Source organism: Schistocerca gregaria, chromosome 3 (assembly GCF_023897955.1).
Source record: "Schistocerca gregaria isolate iqSchGreg1 chromosome 3, iqSchGreg1.2, whole genome shotgun sequence".
NCBI lineage: Eukaryota > Metazoa > Arthropoda > Insecta > Orthoptera > Acrididae > Schistocerca > Schistocerca gregaria.
Window position 1 is genome coordinate 167,956,841 of NC_064922.1, and position 22,589 is coordinate 167,979,429.

General features: G+C 40.4%; 1 protein-coding gene across 3 annotated transcripts in view; it reads left to right on the top strand.

Annotated features, from left to right (window-relative positions):
• LOC126355778 (tyrosine-protein phosphatase Lar) overlaps positions 1-22,589 on the top strand; it is a 1,814,905-nt gene that overhangs the window by 1,679,289 nt on the left and 113,027 nt on the right. For all 3 annotated transcript variants that reach the window (XM_050006182.1, XM_050006183.1, XM_050006184.1), the window contains 3 exons: positions 975-1,169; positions 10,954-11,064; positions 22,279-22,554. In XM_050006182.1, coding sequence (XP_049862139.1) covers positions 975-1,169; positions 10,954-11,064; positions 22,279-22,554 — 582 coding nt within the window. The remainder of the gene's footprint in view (positions 1-974; positions 1,170-10,953; positions 11,065-22,278; positions 22,555-22,589) is intronic.

Sequence of the window (22,589 nt, forward strand, 5' to 3'; positions counted from 1 at the left end):
GCTTACTTTGAATAAGGCTCAGGGTTCATTAAATAAAAACAATATCTCAAAGTTAATACTTTAATACAGATAATAAAATTAATACAGTATGCCTAATACTTTCAGTCAAAAATTATGTAAATAGCAGGTTTTAATTGGGTCTTACACCCTAAAAATATTGAAGTATTTGGAAATAACTAATACATTACTGTAGTAATAGAGTAACACAGTGCTAAACTATTGCTAATATTTCGAAACTGAAAATTTAACATTATGTATGTATTTAATTCTCTATTTTATAAAGATTTTTAATATTGCTCTAAATGCCATTATTAGGGATAGAGTGTCTTTAGAAAGGTGCAAATGTTGACCGTCTGACTGGATTACTGAATATGAAGTCATGGATGACTGGTCGGAAATCCAATTCATCCAAAACAGAACAGCCAAGTGGTGGCCATGACACTGCTTCGAACAATGGGCTGTAGAAACTTATGTAACGCACGGATTAAAAACTTTTCGTCCCAACATTCTAGAAACATATACCGTTCAACAAATGCAACAAGAAAAAAAAATCGAATTTACGACCATTTTGAATGAGAATCTGGCCGTAACGGCAGAGCGCTGAGGACGCTACTGAACGCCCATTGTTTGTCGGAGAATGCGTGAAGTAGATGTGCAGAACAAGCCTAATTCGACCGTCATCTTTCATGATTCCATCTGTTGTATTGGTGCCTTTCAGTGCTGCTACCAAGACTGCAGACGACGACTCCGCCGTGTATAGTTGCCGAACTACTTTGATGAGGACAACATTATCGTTTGAGAAAAATAAAAACTTCGATAGATAAAAAGTTAGTTTCACTACTTTTCCCATACACTTAATATGTGAGATTACTTCGTTTTTTGCGTTGTCGCATTTAGTCTACTGTAGATCAATGAACGTCTTGTGGTGTGGATATTGCGCATTTGCTGAGAGCGCGCCTGCGTTGCTGTTGCAGCGGACAAGCTGCCGGAGGGCTTCCCACAGATAACGCAGTCGCCGAGCACCAAGGTTGTGGAGATCGGCCACAACGCGGTGCTGCTGTGCTCGGCCACGGGCGCGCCGCCGCCGCGCATCTACTGGGTGCGCGACATGCTGCCCGTCGACACGGCCGCCAACCCCCGCTACTCCGTGCTCAACACCAGCATGCCAGGTCAGCACACTGCTCCGACAGCACCACCTCACGCCGGTATTACACTATCAGATTTTCTTTGACAAATAAAACTTGATAGTGTAATAACGAACTTTGCCAAAGTTAGGCCTTCCTCAAATATTCTTTGATCAAATCTAGCGCCTCGCCTTAGATTTGACTAAAGAAAGCGTTTGTCTTTTGTTTGCTGCATGGAGAAACGTAACCACTTGGAGCGCTAGCATCGCTACAGCTGTTTGCCGTTTAATGTAGTGTTTGTAAACATGGCTGCGAAATGAAGGAACTGTGAGGAAAAAATTTGATGGCGGCGTAATAGCACAAACATATACACTCGCGGCAATCCCTGCTATGAAAATTGTTACCATCTGACAGTTGGTGAAACACTAGCGCCCCAAGCGCTGAGAAAGCAGCTGTGAAATTTAAACTTGTTTTTAATCATTTTTCTATTAAATAGCGAAATAATTATTAGATGTTTGCGTCCCAAGCATGAGTGATCATGAAATACGAATGAAATCTCCTCAATTTAGTGACATAAGCTACAGCTTAATGATTAAGAAATACTTCCAAATATGTGTGTAATTGCAGCTTACTCCACTGAAAATAAGAGAATGTAAACACGTATTTCGTGCATAAGAAGAATATATTTCTTTTGTTGTCTGTTATTTATTATGACAGACACATACTAGAGACAAGTCACGGGCAAAAAATTATGATGAAGATTACGCATAATTCAAGTCAGCAACACAATAACCTGATGAAACAAGACACTTCGGAAAGCATGTAAAATAACGAAGAAACTAGACTGAAACTGTATACTGTTTTGAGACAACATATAAGAGTGCAATAGAGATAAAGCATTGTTTTTTTTAAATTTTTTTCAGTGTCAGAAAGGAAATTATGTTTTGCATGTCATGTGTAATTTATTATGTAAACAGTTTAATTAAAATAAAGTTGGAGAAATTACTTTCATTTACAAAAAAAAAAAAAAAAATAACTGAATTGATGACTCGTCATTAACATAAATATCAGATGTTGACTTTCTTGCAGTACACATGAAATTACGATTGTTGTTACAATTCTAATATATAATTTCTTTATCTTACATCTGGAAACAGTTCAAACCATATACCAATATAGCATACAGAAAATGTTCTCCAAGAAAAATTTAAAAATCAGTTTATGTTGCTTAAAAAAGTTACAGTATTTTGGATACAAAATGTGGCAATGCTATAGTCTGCATTTTTATTATTATTATTAAATTCTCGCTTAAAGTAGCTAATTTGACGGATGTACTGTGACTGGTTACGTTAAGTAACATTAGTTAAACATCGAAATTCATTGTATTTCAGTACAATGAAAGGTTTCAGAAAAATGTGCATAGGGTAAAAATTTTCTAATTGAAACGTTAATGGTTCAAATCTCCCTAGTCGCAACATTTTTTCTTTACCTATTAATAAATGGGGGAGATTAGATCGTCGTAATAAAATAAGAGAAATCAGAGCTCGTACGGAAGATTCAAGTCATCGTTTTTGCCAAGCTCTTTTAGAGAGTAACGGCAGAGGAATAGTCTGAAGGTAGTTCAGAGACCCCTCTTCTAGGCATTTAACTGTGAACTGCAAAGTAGTCATGTAAATGTAGATGGAAATGTTAATTAACAAATATCGAGTCATAATTTTCGTCCTTCATTATTAATTACTGATCATATGAAAATCTATTAAAATTTGGTGCACATTGTGAAAAGCTTTATTGTCAAGTGGAAAAACTACGGATTTCAATAATACTATTCAGTCTCTAGAAATGAAAATCTATTTTATAATGTATTCGACGATTCACTTTATTTTTTTACAAAATTTTAATAATTATAAATACTCGCATTTTCGTGGGGTTACTAAGTAAATTTGTTTTGTTGAGGAATTTCCATTTGTTAATTAATATGGACACTTACGGCCACACCGTGAGCTAGCAGCGACTAGGGGAAAAAGAGTATAAACGTTTTGCACTTATCAGCGCTTGGAAATCTTCTAATCTTCCACAGCGAATTTTTCGAGGTCTCTTTTTTTAATTTTATAATGCACTGCTTTAAGAAACTGATGTGTGGCCACTGACATTAAAGTTCTAAAAGAATTAAGCAGATCGAAGGTATCATTGCCAGATTAACATTCCTCTTTTAAAGCAACAAATAATTCACACGAGAATCGTTTTTATTTTTTTACGAACGAACACGAGATATTGATATTGGAACGTGACCTTACTAATGTTTCAAAATTTGTCATAAAAAAGGAAGAATCTCCCAAAAACAATGCTTCTTCGAACTTTTGTGATCACGTAGTTTCAGAAAAGACTGTTGTCAATAACTTTGCACAATTAAATATTGGACATACTAAAAGATTTGCAATGCGCCAGGAAAACAAAAACAAGTAAAAAATAAAGATTAAGAAGACGCAGAAGGACAAAATTCGTTACAATAAGACGAGTGAGCTCAGCGACGATTGATTAACTTCCGGCGTTAGCAGACCTCGTTTTCTGTACACGCACATTCTGTAGCATACTCACGATCTCAGGAAACCACACTTGGCACTGCAATTTCATCACTGACGCACTCGCATCGTGCTTGTTGGCTGATTTACAAGCAATCACAGGCACGAGTAGTCGATTTTGAGCAGAAAGTCGTTCGTGAAAAACGGGGATTTAGAGTCTATGCAGGAGCAACAATGGGTGCATATCACATGCATTTCTACACTAGTCTCAAGTTCGGATGCCACTTCAACATTAAGGGAAGTTGCCTGTGCGTACAGTTAAAAAACGAGTGGGCCCTGTGTTGGCGTTGAAGACGCTTAGGAGCTTCCTCAGCGGGTCTTTTGTTTCTGGAACTGGGAGAGCGTTCGTCTCGTAGTAATGGCGAGGTACTTGTTCGCCGTTCCCCACTTCTGGCGCCATTAAGGGACAGCGGCACCTCTCTACAGTCTTCGGCTCCAATTCGGCGCCACTCCGTGCCCGTAAAATGGCATTATCGGGCATTTGTGTGTCAGCGCCCGCCCCTGGGACCATTAGGAGGGTGGCGCTCCTGCGGGGGCTTATATCCCATCAGAGCGCCCACTGATCCCATCCCGTCTGTAGCCGAGAAAGTTCCGCCTGCGAGCCGAGTGGTCCCCATTGTCTGTCTGTCCGCTGACGACGTTCGCACCTCGGGCTGCGCCGCTGCGGGTCTCTGTGTTAACGCGACCCGTGGAAGCTGCTTGTCCGATGCATTTTAAAACCAGCAGCGACACGGACGACGCATCATTATTCAAAGGAGGATCCAGGACTACTGGAACATCATTTCCCGGCCGCCCAACAGACATCAGAATCGGAGCTAGTACTAGTTTGATGTTGAAGATTGCGTACATTAGAAGTCAAGGCGTCACTTGCATGTCATTGCTCTCTTTCTCTCTTTATCTCTCTGTCTCTCGCCTATGGATATAAACCAGTGCAGGCGACATTAATGTCACCTGGCGAGGAATGGCTGCTAGTCAGACAGACGCGCGGTGCATGTAATAACACCGAACGTGTTGTCCGTGTGTATAATGGGGAAGACGCGCGATTTATCAGAGTTTGACCGAGGGCAGATTGTGATGGTCTGTAGGCTCGGCACGAGCATTTCGAGGAGTGCTGGAGTGAGTGTCTTGAAAATGTGGCAAAACAAAGATGAAACCACGTCGACACGTCCTCCTTACAGATGTCGAAAGTCATATAGGCTGGGCGGACTGCTAAAACACGACAGGCGCAGAACAGTGACGGAACTAACATCACTTTAATCCTGGGCACATTACATCTACACTCCGCAAGCCACCCACCGGTGTGTGGCGGAGGGCACTTTACGTGCCACTGTCATTACCTCCCTTCCCTGTTCCAGTCGCGTATGGTTCGCGGGAAGAACGACTGCCGGAAAGCCTCCGTGCGCGCTCGAATCTCTCTAATTTTACATTCTTGATCTCCTCGGGAGGTATAAGCAGGTGGAAGCAATATACTCCATACCTCATCCAGAAACGCACCCTCTCGAAACCTGGACAGCAAGCTGAGCGCCTCTCTTGAGTTTACTAAACATCTCCGTAACACTATCAAGCTTACCACATAACCCGGTGACGAAACGCGCCGCTCTTCTTTGGATCTTCTCTATCCTCTGTCAACCCGACCTGGTACGGATTCCATGAGCAATACTCAAGGCTAGGTCGAACGAGTGTTTTGTAAGCCACCTCCTTTGTTGATGGACTACATTTTCTAAGGACTCTCCCAATGAATCAACCTGGCACCCGCCATACCAACAATCAATTTTATATGTTCATTCCACTTCAGATCGTTCCGTACGCATACTCCCAGATATTTTACAGAAGTAACTGCTACCAGTGTTTGTTCCGCTGTCATATAATAATACAATAAAGGATCCTTCTTTCTATGTATTAGCAATACATTACATTTGTCTATGTTGAGGGTCAGTTGCCACTCCCTGCACCAAGTGCCTATCCATTGCAGATCTTCCTGCATTTCGCTGCAATTTTCTAATGCTGTAACTTCTCTGTATACTACAGCACGATCCGCGAAAAGCCGCATGGAACTTCCGACGCTATCTACTAGGTCATTTATATATATTGTGAAAAGCAAGTGTGTCTGAACATACAGTGCACTGAACACTTCTAACAATGGGCTTCGCAGGCAACGACCCGTGCATGTGGCAATGTTGACATCACGACATTTCGAACTACGACTGAAATGGGCACTGGACGATGGCGCAGTGGCTGATCGTTGCGTGGTCTGGTGAACCCTGATATCCTATTCATCATCCGTATGGAAGGGCGGGAATCGCTCGTCTTCCAGGGGAACAGGTCCTTGACACTTGTACTGCGGGACGAAGACAAGCTGGCGGCGGCTCCATTTTGCTCTGACGAGCATTCCAGTGGGCATATGTGAGTCCACTGTAGCTCGTCCGAGGCACCATGACGCCCATAAGTACCGTACAATAGTTGTAGACCACGGACACCCATCCCTGACTATTACGTTTCCCGACGGCAGTGGCATTTTTCAACAAGACAGTGCGCCAAAAATGTCACAAGGCCAGGAGTTTGATGAAGTGTTTCGAGGAACGCAGAGGCGAGTTCCATTTGATGTTCTGGCCCCCCATCTCGCCAGGTCTAAACCCGATTCAACACATATGGAATGTGGTTGAAAGTGGTGTCAGAGCTCATCGCCTCCCTCCCGGAATTTACGGAAATTAGATGACTTGTGTGTGTGCAGATCTGGTGCCAACTCCCTCCAGCGCTCTAGCAAGGCCTCATTGCTTCTATGCTACAATGGGTCGCCTCTTTTATCCGTGCCAAAGGTGGACGTACCTCCTGTTAAGTATATGGTCACAATGTTCTGGCTAATCAGTGTAGATTGTAGGAGTCTTAGCTGCATTGGCTGCTTTCCTTACTTCCCACTACAGTTTCGCGAGAGTGACAGAATCTGAGAAGGGTGGCGCTGCGATCGTTTCATATGCGTCGACCCGTTACCCTTACTGACAAGGGGATGTTTGGCTTGGTTTGTGGGACACTCAACTGCGTGGTCGTCAGCGCCCGTACAAAGTTCCAGTTTTTGCACAGTCCAATATTTACACAGTCCAATCTAGCCACTGGCACGATTGATGATAATAATGATGAAATGATGAGGACAACACAAACACCCAGTCCCCGGGCAAAGAAAATTTCCAACCTGACCGGGACCCCGTGACTGACAAAGGGAGGCCACGGCATTGGGATCACGGTTTTACTTCAAACTTTGTATACCTTTAGTAGGCCATTAAAACGACGTAATGTGCACTACTCTGGCAATTCCGAGTAAAACGCAAAATAAGTTTTACGCGTCTGTTACGTTACTGACGTATCTGTACGTACGTGACGGACGTTAGAGTTCATGGTGATCAACTGGTTGGCGTTCGAGCTTCGTGATACCTAATAGTATGAGGCGACGGTTCGACTCCCGTTCAAACCTTCGTGCTTGTAGTACCTACATCTACATGGATACTCTGCAAATCACATTTAAGTGCGTGGCAGAGGGTTCATGGAACCACCATCACAATTCCCGATTATTCCAATCTCGTATAGCGTGCGGAAAGAATGAACAGCTATATCTTTCCGTACTAGCCCTGATTTCCCATATTTTATCGTGGTCATCGTTCCTCCCAATGTAGGTTGGTGTCAACAAAATATTTTCGAATTCGGAGGAGAAAGTTGGCGATTTGAATTTCGTGAGAAGATTCCGTCGCAACGAAAAACGCCTTTCTTTTAATGATGTCCATCCCAAATCCTGTATCATTTCAATGACACTCTCTCCCATATTTCGCGATAATACAAAACCTGCTGCCTTTCTTTGAACTTTTTCGATGTACTCCGTCAGTCATATCTGGCAAGGATCCCACACCGCGCAACAGTATTCTAAAAGAGGACGGTCAAGCGTAGTGTAGGCAGTCTCCGTAGTAAGTCTGTTACATTTTCTAAGTGTCCCGCCAATAAAACGCAGCCTTTGGTTAGCCTTCCCCACAACATTTGCTATGTGTTCTTTCCAGTTAAAGTTGTTCGTAATTGTAATACCTAGGCAATAGCTGAATTTACGGCTTTTAGATTAGACTGATTTATCGCGTAACCGAAGTTTAACGAGTTCCTTTTAGCACTCATGTGTATGACCTCACACTTTTCGTTATTTAGGGTCAACTTCCACTTTTCGCACCATTCAGATATTTTTTTCTATATCAAGTGTAAATTCTGTTATATTCAAAAATGTTGCAGCTACACTATTCGTTCTTGCTACATTAGCAACGTCTCATCGCTACGCAGATTAACTGCCAAATGAGGCCTGCGTCTGCAGCTCAAAGTCTTGAGGTGCAAAGCAGTTCCGCGTACCTTACCTGATTGCATGTACAAGGAATTTCGTAAGTCACGACAGGCATAAATTTTCGAGAAAACTCTATTCGTTTCTTCATATACTTGTCGATAGTTATAAATATAGGCACTATTTGTTCTAATATTTAAATTTAATTAAAACAGTAAGTAGTGAATAACATGGAATTCACTAAAACGTCATGCAAATAGATTAAAAATTACGTTTGAGCGTGAGTCGAACCGTCGCCTCATACACGTTTGTTTCATGAATCTCCGAAGCTAACCACTATTTTTTTCTTAGGTTCGTTTGGTATGGGAGGACGTCACATGATATCCGTTCAAGTTGATCGTCGACTCTTTTACGCAGTTTTTTTTTATTACAGAGGACAATCTGCCCTCTGACCGAACACGCTGAGCTACCGCGCCGGCAGTTAACCATCTGAACTCCAGCAACCGCGCACAGATAAATCCGTTACGGTACATAAGAGACGCGTAAAACTTCTCTTGCGATTTCCTCGGAATTTCCAGAGTAGTGCACATTTCGACTTGCACGTCCTGTTGTTTTAATGGCGTACTAAAGTTGTACAAAGTTTGAAGTAAATGTGTAATTCCAACGTCGTGGTCTCCCCTTGTGAAACGCACAGGAGTGTGAGGTTAATCGTCTCTTGCAAGGGGGACCGCGCTTTCTCGTGTTCACCAATTTCGTTCAGATTTACTGTATATGCAGGACTTGGCCAGAAATGGAAGTGGCTGATGGTCGAGCGTTTAGACAAAAAAAGCATTTTTGGCCCTGGTTGGACGAGACATCAATCTTATCTCCAAGCAACGGTTGGCGCAGCGGAAAATTGATATTTTTTTTAAAAAGAAGAGGCGAGAAAAGGAAAATTTGGAATTGGAAATAAATTTCCAGGAAGGGATTGTAAGGCGTACACGAGAACTTCGTATGTAAAAGTAAATAATTATATTATTTTACAGTTCACGGTTTACACGTAATGAGGGGATATTCATCGGGTGGACAGGGGAAGCAGAATTTTCACGGCGTCTTGCACTTGCTGTAAAGGCCGCACTTTTGGAATTACATCGTCACTTCAAAGTTTCTGTAGAAAAACAAACATAAAAGATTCTCTCTCATCGCACAGTTTGGCAATAAACCACACATAACATACTGTTTCGTCAAATATTGGGGACGATAACTGGTGATGGACAATGGAATACATTTTGATGCAGGCTGCTTGGGATGTGACTGCTTTTTCACTCTCGATAAGATGAGAGCACCATTTGATCAAATTCTTCACCTGACGATAGTAACAGACATCACTAGGTTGCATTAGCCGCCGAGGGCTGCTCGAAAGCAAAGAGGAAACCAACGGAATACGGGGCCTTGTACGCTTTAATTACCATCCTCTTTTGTAATGTTATTTACCGAGTTCCCGTGGACGCTGTAATTTCTCTGAAATTTATTTGCAATCCCAAATCTTCATTTGCCTTTCCTATCCTTGCGTTTAATGAAACTTTCAATAGATACGTATATTGAGCATTATTTCGGTTTATTTGCGGTGTAAGTAACGTAACATTTGAAAATAAAAAGAATTATCAGCACAGGGAGTCGAATAAACGCTCCTCAGGTTATTATTGTGCACTATTTCCGGTGCGCCAACCACTGCCTTGTTGTTATGCTGCGCGCGGGATTAACCGAGCGGTCTTGGCGCTGCAGTCATGGACTGTGCGGCTAGTCCCGGCGGAGGTTCGAGGCCTCCCTCGGGCATGGATTGGATGCACGATTAGGCCGAGAATGATCGAATCTGAGGATAAGCTGACCTATAACAAAGCTACCGCACGTTTTGAGAGGCTATGGATGGTATGATACGAAAATTAAGCACTGCAGTGCAAAATAATGTGCTCGCTACGAGGAAGAATGATGCCTGGAAAAAATTCGAAGCTACCAACCATGCTTCAGATGAAAAACATACAAAGTTCGTCTAGTCCAAAGAAAATGGTTGTATTCGTGTTTATTTCAGCTCCACCATGAGAAAACATGTGCTCCATCAAATGAAAGAAGAGCACAGAGCAACAACACTGTCGTCTCTATGCGACCAAAAAGTGAGCTATTTTTGTATTAATTTGGGTATTGCAACTTATGTTTATGGGCTAATAGCGAGTTGTGCAGCTTATCATCAATTCCTGCTACCATCCAGTTTCAGCCTGTGGCCGTTTTCAAATACAGATGCACATGAATGACATATGAGTAGTTGTATTTAAAATGACAGTAATTTGTGTTACCTAGCAAGAGGAATTTGTTCCCATATACAAGATTTTTTTTCTTTAGTATTTATTTCATTTACAAGTGACGTCTCTGCCTCTTTTCTATAACTTTGGCTTTTGCTTTTGTTTCTTTGGATTGTAAGAAGAGAAGTTTATCATGGAAAGCCTGTATAAAGCAAGTACAGATTCAGATGATAACAAAGTTAAGAAGTACCTGTGGTCTGCAATGATATTGATTTATTGTTATTAACTTCACTGTAGTTTATTAGCTAACCGATTACAATGTTTCATAAGTGTTGATAAGTTAAAAATATCTGCCATTCTTTATTCCTCAATCGTGCCTTATAAATGTATATTTTATTACGTATATAAAGCTGCTAGGCAGATTTTGTGTCACATTACAAAATATTTTATTACATGGTATATGGAAATTACGTGTACTGCTCAGAGTTTTGTACAAACATTTTGCTACAATTTTCTTTTAATGCAGCTCCCAGAACCTGTCAGTTAACTGACTTAATCGGTTAGGATAGAAAAGTGCTTTCAAATGTGATGATGCTATTTTTCTTTTTCTGCTTATCTAAATGCTTCTTATTTTGTAACCACGTGGTCAATAAGTTGCGCATTGGTTGCAGGAGCACTTCAGATTACTGATAGTGAAGAAGAGGATCAAGGGAAGTATGAATGTGTAGCTGAAAATGATGTGGGAACAGAATATTCACATTCCATAATGCTTTATGTTAAAGGTAAGTTTGTAGAAGTAAATTTGATATATCTGATGTAATATTACTTCTATAATATATGCCTCATTATTTTTTCAATATTATTAATCGTAGATGTGTATGTTTTGTCTGATTTACTGCCAGAGTTACATAGACAGTCTTACATAATAGCTATGTCAGTGCCACCCTATAAAATATATGTCTCTTCAACAATTTTACTTGTTGGCCAAGAGCCATACAGAAATAATTTGATTTGGAACCAATCTTAGATGGCCTGCCAGATTTATTTGATATATTTGCTCTCTACATTTAATTTTAAAACAACTGAAACTTTTTGGTTAGTGACCAAGTCAGCTTTTCTTCACCTTTATCTTACTGTATGAGGAGAAATGACCTGCAGATTCTATAAACATTTTTGAGGTATTGTTATGGAAAGGGAAAGTTGCCACTCACCATATAGCAGAGAAGCTGAGTCGCAGATAGGCACAACAAAAAGACTGTCACAAATAAAGCTTTCGACCAGTATGGCCTTGACAAGGGCCGAAAGCTTTATTTGTGACAGTCTTTTTGTTTTGCCTATCTGCAACTCAGTATCTCTGCTAAATGGTGAGTGGTAACTTTCCTTTCCGTAATATTGTTACATTCCATCCTGAATTTTTCATTGTTTGACATTTCTTCACTTGTTTTTCTACTTGTTATTTCATTTCATTTTGTATTTTCACTTTAAATGAAGTTTTAATAGATTTTTTTTGCCTCATGTTTTGCAACATTTGCAGATAGTCTTGGCACTACCTTTCTTTGCTTTTTTCATTAGTATTACAAGTGGAATATTTAATTGATAACTTATTTAATATACAGATTTTTAACTCTTACTGAAATATTATGATAACAATAAATTCGAGGAATTCATAACCAGAAACATTTCATAAGTGAGTGGAGGCATATCAGTACCAGAAAAGATGGTTCAATAAGAGCTTCCACAGCAAAGTCAGTTTCATCTGTCAAAATAAAATACTACTGGAGGAAATGAGGCTAATCAAGAAATGTGTAGGGAAATCATGTGGAGCAGTAGGTCAACTGAGATTTGATGGGAAGTGGCGGATGAAATTACTAAAGAAAATGTGAAAATCGTAGGCTAGGCGCAAATTGAGACGCGTATAGCACGTGTGACGTGCCACGACACTACAGCGCGACACGCACCTGCCGCACGAGTGCAGCGCATATTGCGACGCGTACACCGACTGACAGAACCGCAGCGCGCGCAACCTGTTATCTTTCTCAAACGATTTTACGTAAACTGTTCACTGAAAATATATGATTTTTGCCTTACTTGTAGCGTTATATGTCAGCTTCGTGACGAAGTGCCCAACGACTCGCTAATGACCATTCTTACTGTGATGTACACATTTTAGTAAGACACTACGCAAAACTCAAAAAGTTTGCAACGAAAATTAGGGGTCGCTACGGGTTTGCGTTTGGTGCGTATTACACCATATGTTTCTGCGTATGAAATTTAGCTAACATGCTGACTTTTTGTTTAGATTTGGGAGCAGGACTCTGTCTGCTTCCGATCTCGTGAAAATGGGTCCCATGTACCGCACTCACTTCCGATCTCACGCCCGCGAGAATGAAATACTCGCAATATCTCTCATATCTCCTACGCTCGAGACATCGAAGCGAAAGTCTGGCGAATGATAGCACACAGGGAGGAGAGTGTTTTGTCAATTCTTAAACATACGGAACCTTCTTATCTATGGTGATATATCAGTACTTATACTCCCCTTTTTATTTATTTCATTCCAGTGACTATAATTTTTTAAGAGTCATCGATAGCTAGCGAAACAAGAGTTTCCTAGTATGAAAGTCAACATGAAATTTCTTCTTTTATGTGTACTGCAAACCGACACTATGAGGTTTTTCGTAAGCTATTGAGCTCTGTGATTGCCAATTGCTTGTTTCATGAGGCACCCAGTTTCGTCATTCTGTCTCAATAGCTGCTGTGAGATGAGTTTGGCAAATTACACTGTGACAAAGGAAGTACAATTAAACCATTCACCAAGAGAAATGTGGTCTTTACTCACAAACGGTGATGCTTCTTCGAATGACAAAAGATTAACAACTCACACAAAAATAGATTGCCAATTCCGTTGGAATTTTGGTGGAACCCACGTAACCCATCGTATTTTTAACACTGAGCGACTGGAATAAAAACTTACCAAAGGATTTTGTTCCTACTCTTAATCTGAGCAGTATTAAAATAATGACGAGCGTTCCTTCAGGCGGAATGATAGGCACATGCCAGATACTGGTTACTCACCTACGGCTTGCCAAACTGACAATGTGTGATCGCGAATTAAATAGTTGTTATTGAGAAAAATAAGCAACTGATCTGTCGCGCAACACAATAGTCAGTGTATTGTTAGCAGTGGAAGATAATGCGCGCCACAGGAAAGCACAAGCTAGCCATGTGTGCCTTGTGAGTTGGAGTTCGAAAAACATTGTCATGAAAGTAGATATGCCTTTGTCAGCAGTACATTTCAACAAATTAAATATATCTAATCGTAACACTATTTTAGGATATTTCTGCTTTCGTAATAGTACCGACCGTTTTCTTTATTTGTGTAGCCTGTTGTATAATTAGTTTATTAATGCTGATAATGTGCATGCAGCAATTGAAATGCTTTTTCTCATCACGGCGAACCAATTAAAACATTGTTATTTGTGACTGCTTTTCGACTGTTTCTAGCTTGCAGTGGGAAATGTGATGTTCACATGCATGTAGTACAGTGTGTCGTGTTACATTATCACATCCATATCAGAGTAATCACATTGAGACTTCTATACTTCAGATCTTGGACGCTTTTTACCAGGAGCACAAAGGGCTCATACCTGTGGAGATTATCCCTTTCTAAGCTTTTGTAACAGAGCGTACAGATACGCCTACCTTGCTTCGTAATCACATGTTTTTATCATATTACTAGCTTGCTCATTCACTACCGTCTGCCCCTTCTTGCGATCTGAAAAAAACCGGAGGCATACGATACAATTCCAGCGGACAATGGCTCATCAGTTACTGAAGTATGCATTTTTCTTGACAGAAGAAACACAAAACAAAACAATACAGATGTAAATAACAAAAGTATAATGTATTAACGAAAAAGATGGAGTGTTTAAATGGCGAAAAACGAAACACTACACAAAGGCAATGAAATTTAGTACACAGTAAGGCAAAATTTATCGTTTGGGCAATACTACCACTGCTCACATGCACCGATCCGATGTGAGCATATGGCCGGGCTACTTTTCCGCTCCCCGCCTCAAATTTCCCACGGTGCTAGCGAAGCATGCGCGGCACGAGAGACTGTGCCTCAACCACAACGCCGCGCAACCTGGCGCAGGCGCGTGTCGTGTCGCAGTCGCGTCGCGTCGCAATTTGCGCGGTCCCATTTGAACCTGTGAAGTTACAAAAACGCTCGCTGCGCTGCGTCTAGCCACACGCGCTATACGCGTCTCAATTTGCGCCTATCCTTAATGTTCAGAAATATCAGATGCAACAATTGATTATTCGTATGCTACAATTGACTAGTCATACGAAAAGGAAGAACAGGCTGAAGTAGATCCATAGATCTGACACAAATCAATAGTAACAGAGGAAGAATAAAGAACAAGCACAACATAGACAAGAAAAAGGAAATGCAAGAGATACAAGAGAACCAATGTGGAATGTAAATCAGAGATGAGAAATGGAAGTTAAATAAATGGGGAAGATTGCAGAGATGTGAGGGGACTGGAGAAGTGTATGAAAAAGTAGACAACAACAGTAATGATTCGTGAAAGTTGTGGCTAGATGGATTGAAGAAAAAAAACACATCTTGTAGAGCATTTTCCAATCCTACAGCTTATGATGGGATGATGTTTGCAGAAAGAAAGTGTTAGAAATAATACAAATCAGTCATATGGTGAAACAGGCACTGATTTAATGGCTTTTGTATTGAACAGAATGCTCTTTGATAGGCTTTGTGTATCGCCATTATAAGCTTTCAGTTTATTCGATTTTCAACGACAGCTTATTGGCACATTTGCCAAAATGCTGATAGTGTGCGACATTTAATAGGTGTCCCTCACCAACAGTGAGGTTATAAATTGGTAGTTGGGGCAATTCACAACGAAATAATTCATTAGGAGAGTAATCATAAGGATATGAATCGTATAACAAGGTTTATCACATTTTCAGATATCATCTTTTACTAATTTTTGCTCTGTCCTTTTCCATAAATCTGAACATGGGGTCATTGTGGTTTCACTAAAAATTTCTTCACCAATCTATTTTCTCACCACCCCCCCCCCACCCCCCACCCCGCCCCCACTCCCCCGTACATCGTCCCTCTCTCTGCCCAACCCGACCCCAACTGCTTCATATTTTATTCAATGAAGTTGTCAGATGTATTTTTTGTTTGTTTACTAACACACAGCTAATGAGATAGAACAGCCTACCGACAGTTATATAAAATGAGATTCAAAAGCTATGTTTATATAATACAACATCTTGATTATATTCAATTCATCTTTCATAAACTCTCTACACAGAAGTAATATTTCTGTAGCAGAGTATAGGATAATGAAGCTTATTTTTCAGCAGATCTAGCTTCATATTGAGAAAGTTCTTGTCCTTTAGTTTGTCGTAGATTTTCGCTTCCAAATTGTAGGGTGTTGAGCATTTAATTTTATTATTGTAATTGATGAATAGCAAGTACCTACGAACTTGTCTTTATTTCTAGTATTGCATTAAGGAAATAACTGTATACGATATAAATGCTGATTTTCTATATATAAACATAGCAATTCCACACACATTTATGGAAGAGGTGTTAAAAGTTCTAGGTTTCAAATAATGGCTGACATGGTTTCCGTGGCTGTGTGGGCCACATGTTCATATTATTTTATGCCACAGCTTTGCTAGGGACATAACATTGTTTAAACTTCCCCAAGAAACAACATTGTCTTATTACTGATTGACAGTTACTATGGTATGTTGCTTTGTGTAGCTCTATTATAGTACCACAAGATAAGATTCGCACTACAAATGCAAAACTATATGATTTACTAACTAGCTAAATATGGTGCATATTACAGTTTAAATTTTCATATAAAATTAATCCTATAAATTTAACAGAATCCACTTACCCCAGAAATGGCCAAGAATTTGGTATGCAAGTAGTGTTCTTGCATGCGTGCATAGCTCTTGCATCTGGCTGCACACTTCCCCCACCTCCATACCATGATGTCTGAGCAAGAGGATGGGAAAGTGAAAGAAGCAGCAAATGCAGCACTTACAGATAGCAATGCAATCACACTGCATATAACTTAGTTTCATGTTTCATATTTGTCAGTAATCTAGATCACAAACAAAACAAATTTTCGATATTATTTAATTAGGTACTTTTGTGTGCTGAAGACATAATTTTTATCTGCTACAAAGTGTTGGCATAGAGAGAGACACAGACAGTTTCATAAATTTTCAAATGCAGGTTGCCACATAATCATAATTTATTTAGTTTCATAATAAAAAAAAAAGCTTTCACCCACGTATGTTGATCGAAATTAAGGAGATGTGGAAACTCTTCCTGAGGAAAACAGTTTATACCTAGTGTATAGTTATAACATAAAATAATTTCTCTTTTAAACAGGAAATTCATTGCAGATCAATCAGTTCCATCTGCATATGCTCAGGGGCACTTTAAACTGAAATGGTAGATGTAAGAAGGGCAGTGTCTGGAACATGGTTAGCAAACTATCTTTGTAATTCTTTTCAAAATCCGTGTTTTCTTTGATGCCAAAGAGCTTAAGGAATTAGACAGTGTTTTTTTGCCAAAATTTGTCTCTTCCACAATGTGATCTTCTTTTTAAATGCTTCCCCATCAGATCAGAAATAAGTTGTTTCGTGCAACAGCTTATTGTGGGCAATGTGCAGACAAGTCCATGTAAAATGCAGTGTCTGCTGTATATTGCAGATGTTCTAATTTTTGTTACTGTTTTCCTTTTTCCTTCAGTAATTCAACAATAGTGGATTTTAAATCAGAAATTTTCGTAGGTATGCCCCTTCATGTAACTGATGTACTTTACAGTATTCTATGTACAACTCCATAGAAAATTGTTGCAACTGACAGTGGAATAATGTGTGCAACTTCAGAAAATTTATTACTCATTTCATCATGTCCTTCATGTCAACAAATTTATCACAAAGTGCTTCTTGATGTACAGAACAATGAATCCCATCTGTCACTTTTGTAATTTTTTGCTCTTTCATTGTCAAATAAATCTTTAAATTCTTTCTACATGGTGTTATCAAGCATGTCCAAAAACTTGATAGTGGTGCTTCCCCCCCCCCCCCCCCCCCCCCACCTCCCTCCCTGTCTCGAGTGTTTGAGATAGGATGTCAATAATTTAAAAAAAAAAATCAAATTTTCTAAAATATGTTCATTTTGTAGTAGACATCTTCCTGAAGGGTTTGATATATAAAACGTAAGTTTAATGAAATGTAAGACATGTTACTTAGTTTTAAGTGTGCCAAAGTGTAGTGCCAGACCTCTTCGCACAGCATTTTTCTGTAGACATTACTGTATTTTGTTCTGTGGAATTCAAATGTGTCTATTTTGTAATGGTATCCACAAAACCTATATTCAGGACAGTGGAAATTAAAATGTCCTGTTGTGCCTCTCCTGCTCCTAGTTGGCCAGTTTGAGATCCTTACTCCCCTTAAAAAAACCTCAAAGTTAATATTGAGTGGGATTATTTGTAACTGGGAGATTAAGTACGCTGCATAAAATTTGTGCTCTTTATTGCCTATTAGCTAATAACTTTCTCTTTTGTTGATATAATATTAAATACAGTAAACACAAAAAACAGTAAAGGCAAGACTAGCAAAACAGTACACATTTCTTCAATCCTAAGGTCCCAGCATTTTTTCCTCTCTAATTTTGCTACAGTTTTACATGGTGTGTTTTACTTTCAGTGGAAGAATCTATTACCTCATCAAATTTTGTCAAACATTTTGATACATGAAAACACAAAATTTTGTAGTCTAATACTGAAAATGCTGTTAATATATATAGTACCCATGACTGGTACGGTGTCTCAATTTGATTTGATTACATCTGTTTTGACACTATCTGCTAGATAAAATGAAATAGGCCTTTCTGATATTGCAGCAACTGTAACACACATCAAGCAAATGTGGCTGTTTTGGCACAAATGGACATTTTTACTCACCTCATTTACACACATAACACCATGGGAAAGCTTTTATTTCTAGATGTGATGGGGATTCTCCTGGCAGACATATTATGCACACATTCAGATGGTTCAAATGGCTCTGAGCACTATGGGACTTAACATCTGTGGTCATCAGTTCCCTAGAACTTAGAACTACTTAAACCTAACTAACCTAAGGACATCACACAACAACCAGTCATCATGTGCACACATTCAAAAATCAACTTATGATTTGTTCCGAAATCAACTTAGAATGTGTTCAGAAACCAACAGGGCTGTGTTACAAAATCATATGAATAATCGACAGACCAATGTACACTGAATGCTAGCCGCTTTGTGAATATGAATTTGGTGGCCCCTGAAATTGCCACCTGTGGCAGATACCCTAATAGTTATGTAACTCACCACACTTTACTAATAGAAGAGGCCATACCTGTGCAGTTGAAACAACTGTAATTCCACCAACCTCTCCCTCTGAAATCAGTAAAATAATAAACTCACTGAAAAGTAAAAGCTCTTACAGAATTGATGGCATTTACAGCAAGGTACTTAAAGCTTGTTCCCCACAGATAAGTAGGATTCTCAGCCACGTATGCAATAGCTCTTTGGAGCAGGATGTTTTCCCTGTTAGACTGAAATATGCCATTGTAAAACCATTGCATAAAAAGGAGGATACTACCGCCCAATCCCTCTTCTGACAGCTCTATCAAAAAATTTTGGGAAAGTAATGTATTCAAGAGTAGCCTCCCATGTTTGTCAAAATGAAGTACTAACAAAATGTCGATTTGGTTTTCAGAAAGGCTTTTCAACTGAAAATGCTATATACGCTTTCACTGATCAAATATTAAATGCTCTGAATAACTGATATTTTTTGTGATCTCTCAAAGGCCTTTGATTGTGTAAATCATGGAATTCTTTTAGATAAGCTAAATCATTATGGTTTGAGGGGGGCAGTGCACAATTCATACTTAACTGGAAGAACGCAGAAAGTTGAAATAAGTGGTTCATGTAACAGCTGATTCCTCAAACTGGGGGGGAGGGGGGGGGGCTAATCAAGTACGGGGTCCCACAGGGTTTGGTCTTAGGTCCTTTGCTGTTCTTGATATACATTAATGACTTACCATTCCACATTGATGAAGATGCAAAGTTAGTTCTTTTTCTGATGATACAAGTATAGTAATAACATACAAAAACCAAGAACTAAGTGATTTAATTGTAAATGATGTTTTTCACAAAATTATTAAGTAGTTCTCAGCAAACGGACTCTCTTAAAATGTTGATAAAACACAGTATATACAGTTCCGTACAGTAAATGGCATAACTCCAGAAATAAATATAGACTTTGAACAGGAGTCTGTAGCTAAGGTAGAATTTTCAAAATTTTTGGGTGTGTCCATTGATGAGAGGTTAAACTGGAAGCAACACATTGCTGGTCTGCTGAAACGTCTGAGTTCAGCTATGTAAGCTATTAGGGTTATTGCAAATTTTGGTGATAAGAATCTCAGTAAATTAGCTTACTATGCCTACTTTCATTCACTGTTTGCGTATGGCATCATATTCTGGGGTAATTCATCGTTGAGTAGAAAAGTATTCATTGCTCAAAAACGTGTTATCAGAATAATTGCTGGAGCCCACCCACGGTCATCCTGCAGATATCTACACTCCTGGAAATGGAAAAAAGAACACATTGACACCGGTGTGTCAGACCCACCATACTTGCTCCGGACAGTGCGAGAGGGCTGTACAAGCAATGATCACACGCACGGCACAGCGGACACACCAGGAACCGCAGTGTTAGCTGTCGAATGGCGCTAGCTGCGCAGCATTTGTACACCGCCGCCGTCAGTGTCAGCCAGTTTGCCGTGTCATACGGAGCTCCATCGCAGTCTTTAACACTGGTAGCATGCCGCGACAGAGTGGACGTGAGCGAGGGCATATAGTGGGCATGCGGGACGCCGGGTGGACGTACCACCGAATTGCTCAACACGTGGGGCGTGAGGTCTCCACAGTACATCGATGTTGTCGCCAGTGGTTGGCGGAAGGTGCACGTGCCCATCGACCTGGGACCGGACCGCAGCGACGCACGGATGCACGCCAAGACCGTAGGATCCTACGCAGTGCCGTAGGGGACCGCACTGCCACTTCCCAGCAAATTAGGGACACTGTTGCTCCTCGGGTATCGGCGAGGACCATTTGCAACCGTCTCCATGAAGCTGGGCTACGGTCTCGCACACCGTTAGGCCGTCTTCCGCTCACGCCCCAACATAGTGCAGCCTGCCTCCAGTGATGTCACGACAGGGGTGAATGGAGGGACGAATGGAGACGTGTTGTCTTCAGCGATGAGAGTCGCTTCTGCCTTGGTGCCAATGATGGTCGTATGCGTGTTTGGCACCGTGCAGGTGAGCGCCACAATCAGGACTGCATACGACCGAGGCACACAGGGCCAACACCCGGCATCATGGTGTGGGGAGCGATCTCCTACACTGGCCGTACACCTCTGGTGATCGTCGAGGGGACACTGAATAGTGCACGGTACATCCAAACCGTCATCAAACCCATCGTTCTACCATTCCTAGACTGGCAAGGGAACTTGCTGTTCCAACAGGACAATGCACGTCCGCATGTATCCCGTGCCACCCAATGTGCTCTAGAAGGTGTAAGTCAACTACCCTGGCCAGCAAGATCTCCGGATCTGTCCCCCATTGAGCATGTTTGGGACTGGATGAAGCGTCGTCTCACGCGGTCTGCACGTCCAGCACGAACGCTGGTCCAACTGAGGCGCCAGGTGGAAATGGCATGGTAAGCCGTTCCACAGGACTACATCCAGCATCTCTACGATCGTCTCCATGGGAGAATAGCAGCCTGCATTGCTGCGAAAGGTGGATATACACTATACTAGTGCCGACATTGTGCATGCTCTGTTGCCTGTGTCTATGTGCCTGTGGTTCTGTCAGTGTGATCATGTGATGTATCTGACCCCAGGAATGTGTCAATAAAGTTTTACCTTCCTGGGACAATGAATTCAGAGTGTTCTTATTTCAATTTCCAGGAGTGTATTTAAGGATCTAGGGATCCTCACAGTAACCTCACAGTATACATATATTCACTTATGAAGTTTGTTGTTAATAATCCAAACCAGTTCAAAAGTAATAGCAGTGTGCATAGCTATAACACCAGGAGAAAGAATGATCTTCACTATGCAGGGTTAAATCTGAGTTTGGTACAGAAAGGGGTAAATTATGCTGCCACAAAAGTCTTTGGTCACCTACCAAACAGCATCAAAAGCCTGACAGATAGCCAACCAACATTTAAAAATAAATTAAAAGAATTTCTAGATGACAACTCCTTCTACTCATTGGCTGAATTTTTAGATATAAAGTAAGGGAAAAAAAACAAAAATAGCTTCAACATTAGTGTCATGCAATACTTTGTGTGATGTAATATCTTTTACAGACATCTTTTATTAATCTGACACGTTCCCACATCATTACGAAGTGTCGTATTCATGATCTATGGAACAAGTATTAATCTAATCTAATCTGATCTACTAATAATAACAAAATTACTGACATGCGAGTGTGGCCACGGGTAACAGGTAGTGTGTGTGTGTATGTGTGTGTGTGTGTGTGTGTGTGTGTGTGTGTGTAATCGGTATTCAGCAACCAGAAGAGATAATGAACTGTATAGGCATGCATAAAGGATAAGTAATTGGTTATCATCCATCGTACAAACTATCCATTGTTCTGCACGTCTTCTTCTGGATGAGTAGTGATCTGTCCTCACATATACTTATATTTTGTAACAAGTGTTACACCCACAGTACTGTAGTGAATTAATTTGTAACTTTCAAAAGTGGTGAAGTGTCAAATGTCTACAAGACCCACAACACTGGACTGTTCTGTATTAACTGTAATATTTGAAACATTATTAATCAGGTACTGTACAAGTAATTTTGGATTGTTCCAGTCCGTCGAGTGCCTCCACAGTTCTCAATCCCTCCACCAGAGGTCCAGGAGGTGATGTTGGGTGCAGACCTCAAGCTTACATGTGTTGCTGTTGGATCACCAATGCCTTATGTCAAGTGGCGTAAAGGTCTTGATAAAGACATTACTTCAGATGACAAACTACCAATTGGTAAAAATGTGCTGGAGCTTACAAACATACAAGAATCAGCAAATTATACATGTGTTGCTGCTAGTGCACTAGGTGTCATAGAGGCAACAACAAGTGTGAAAGTACAGAGTAAGTAATTTAGTCTGTATTTAATGCCTCATTTA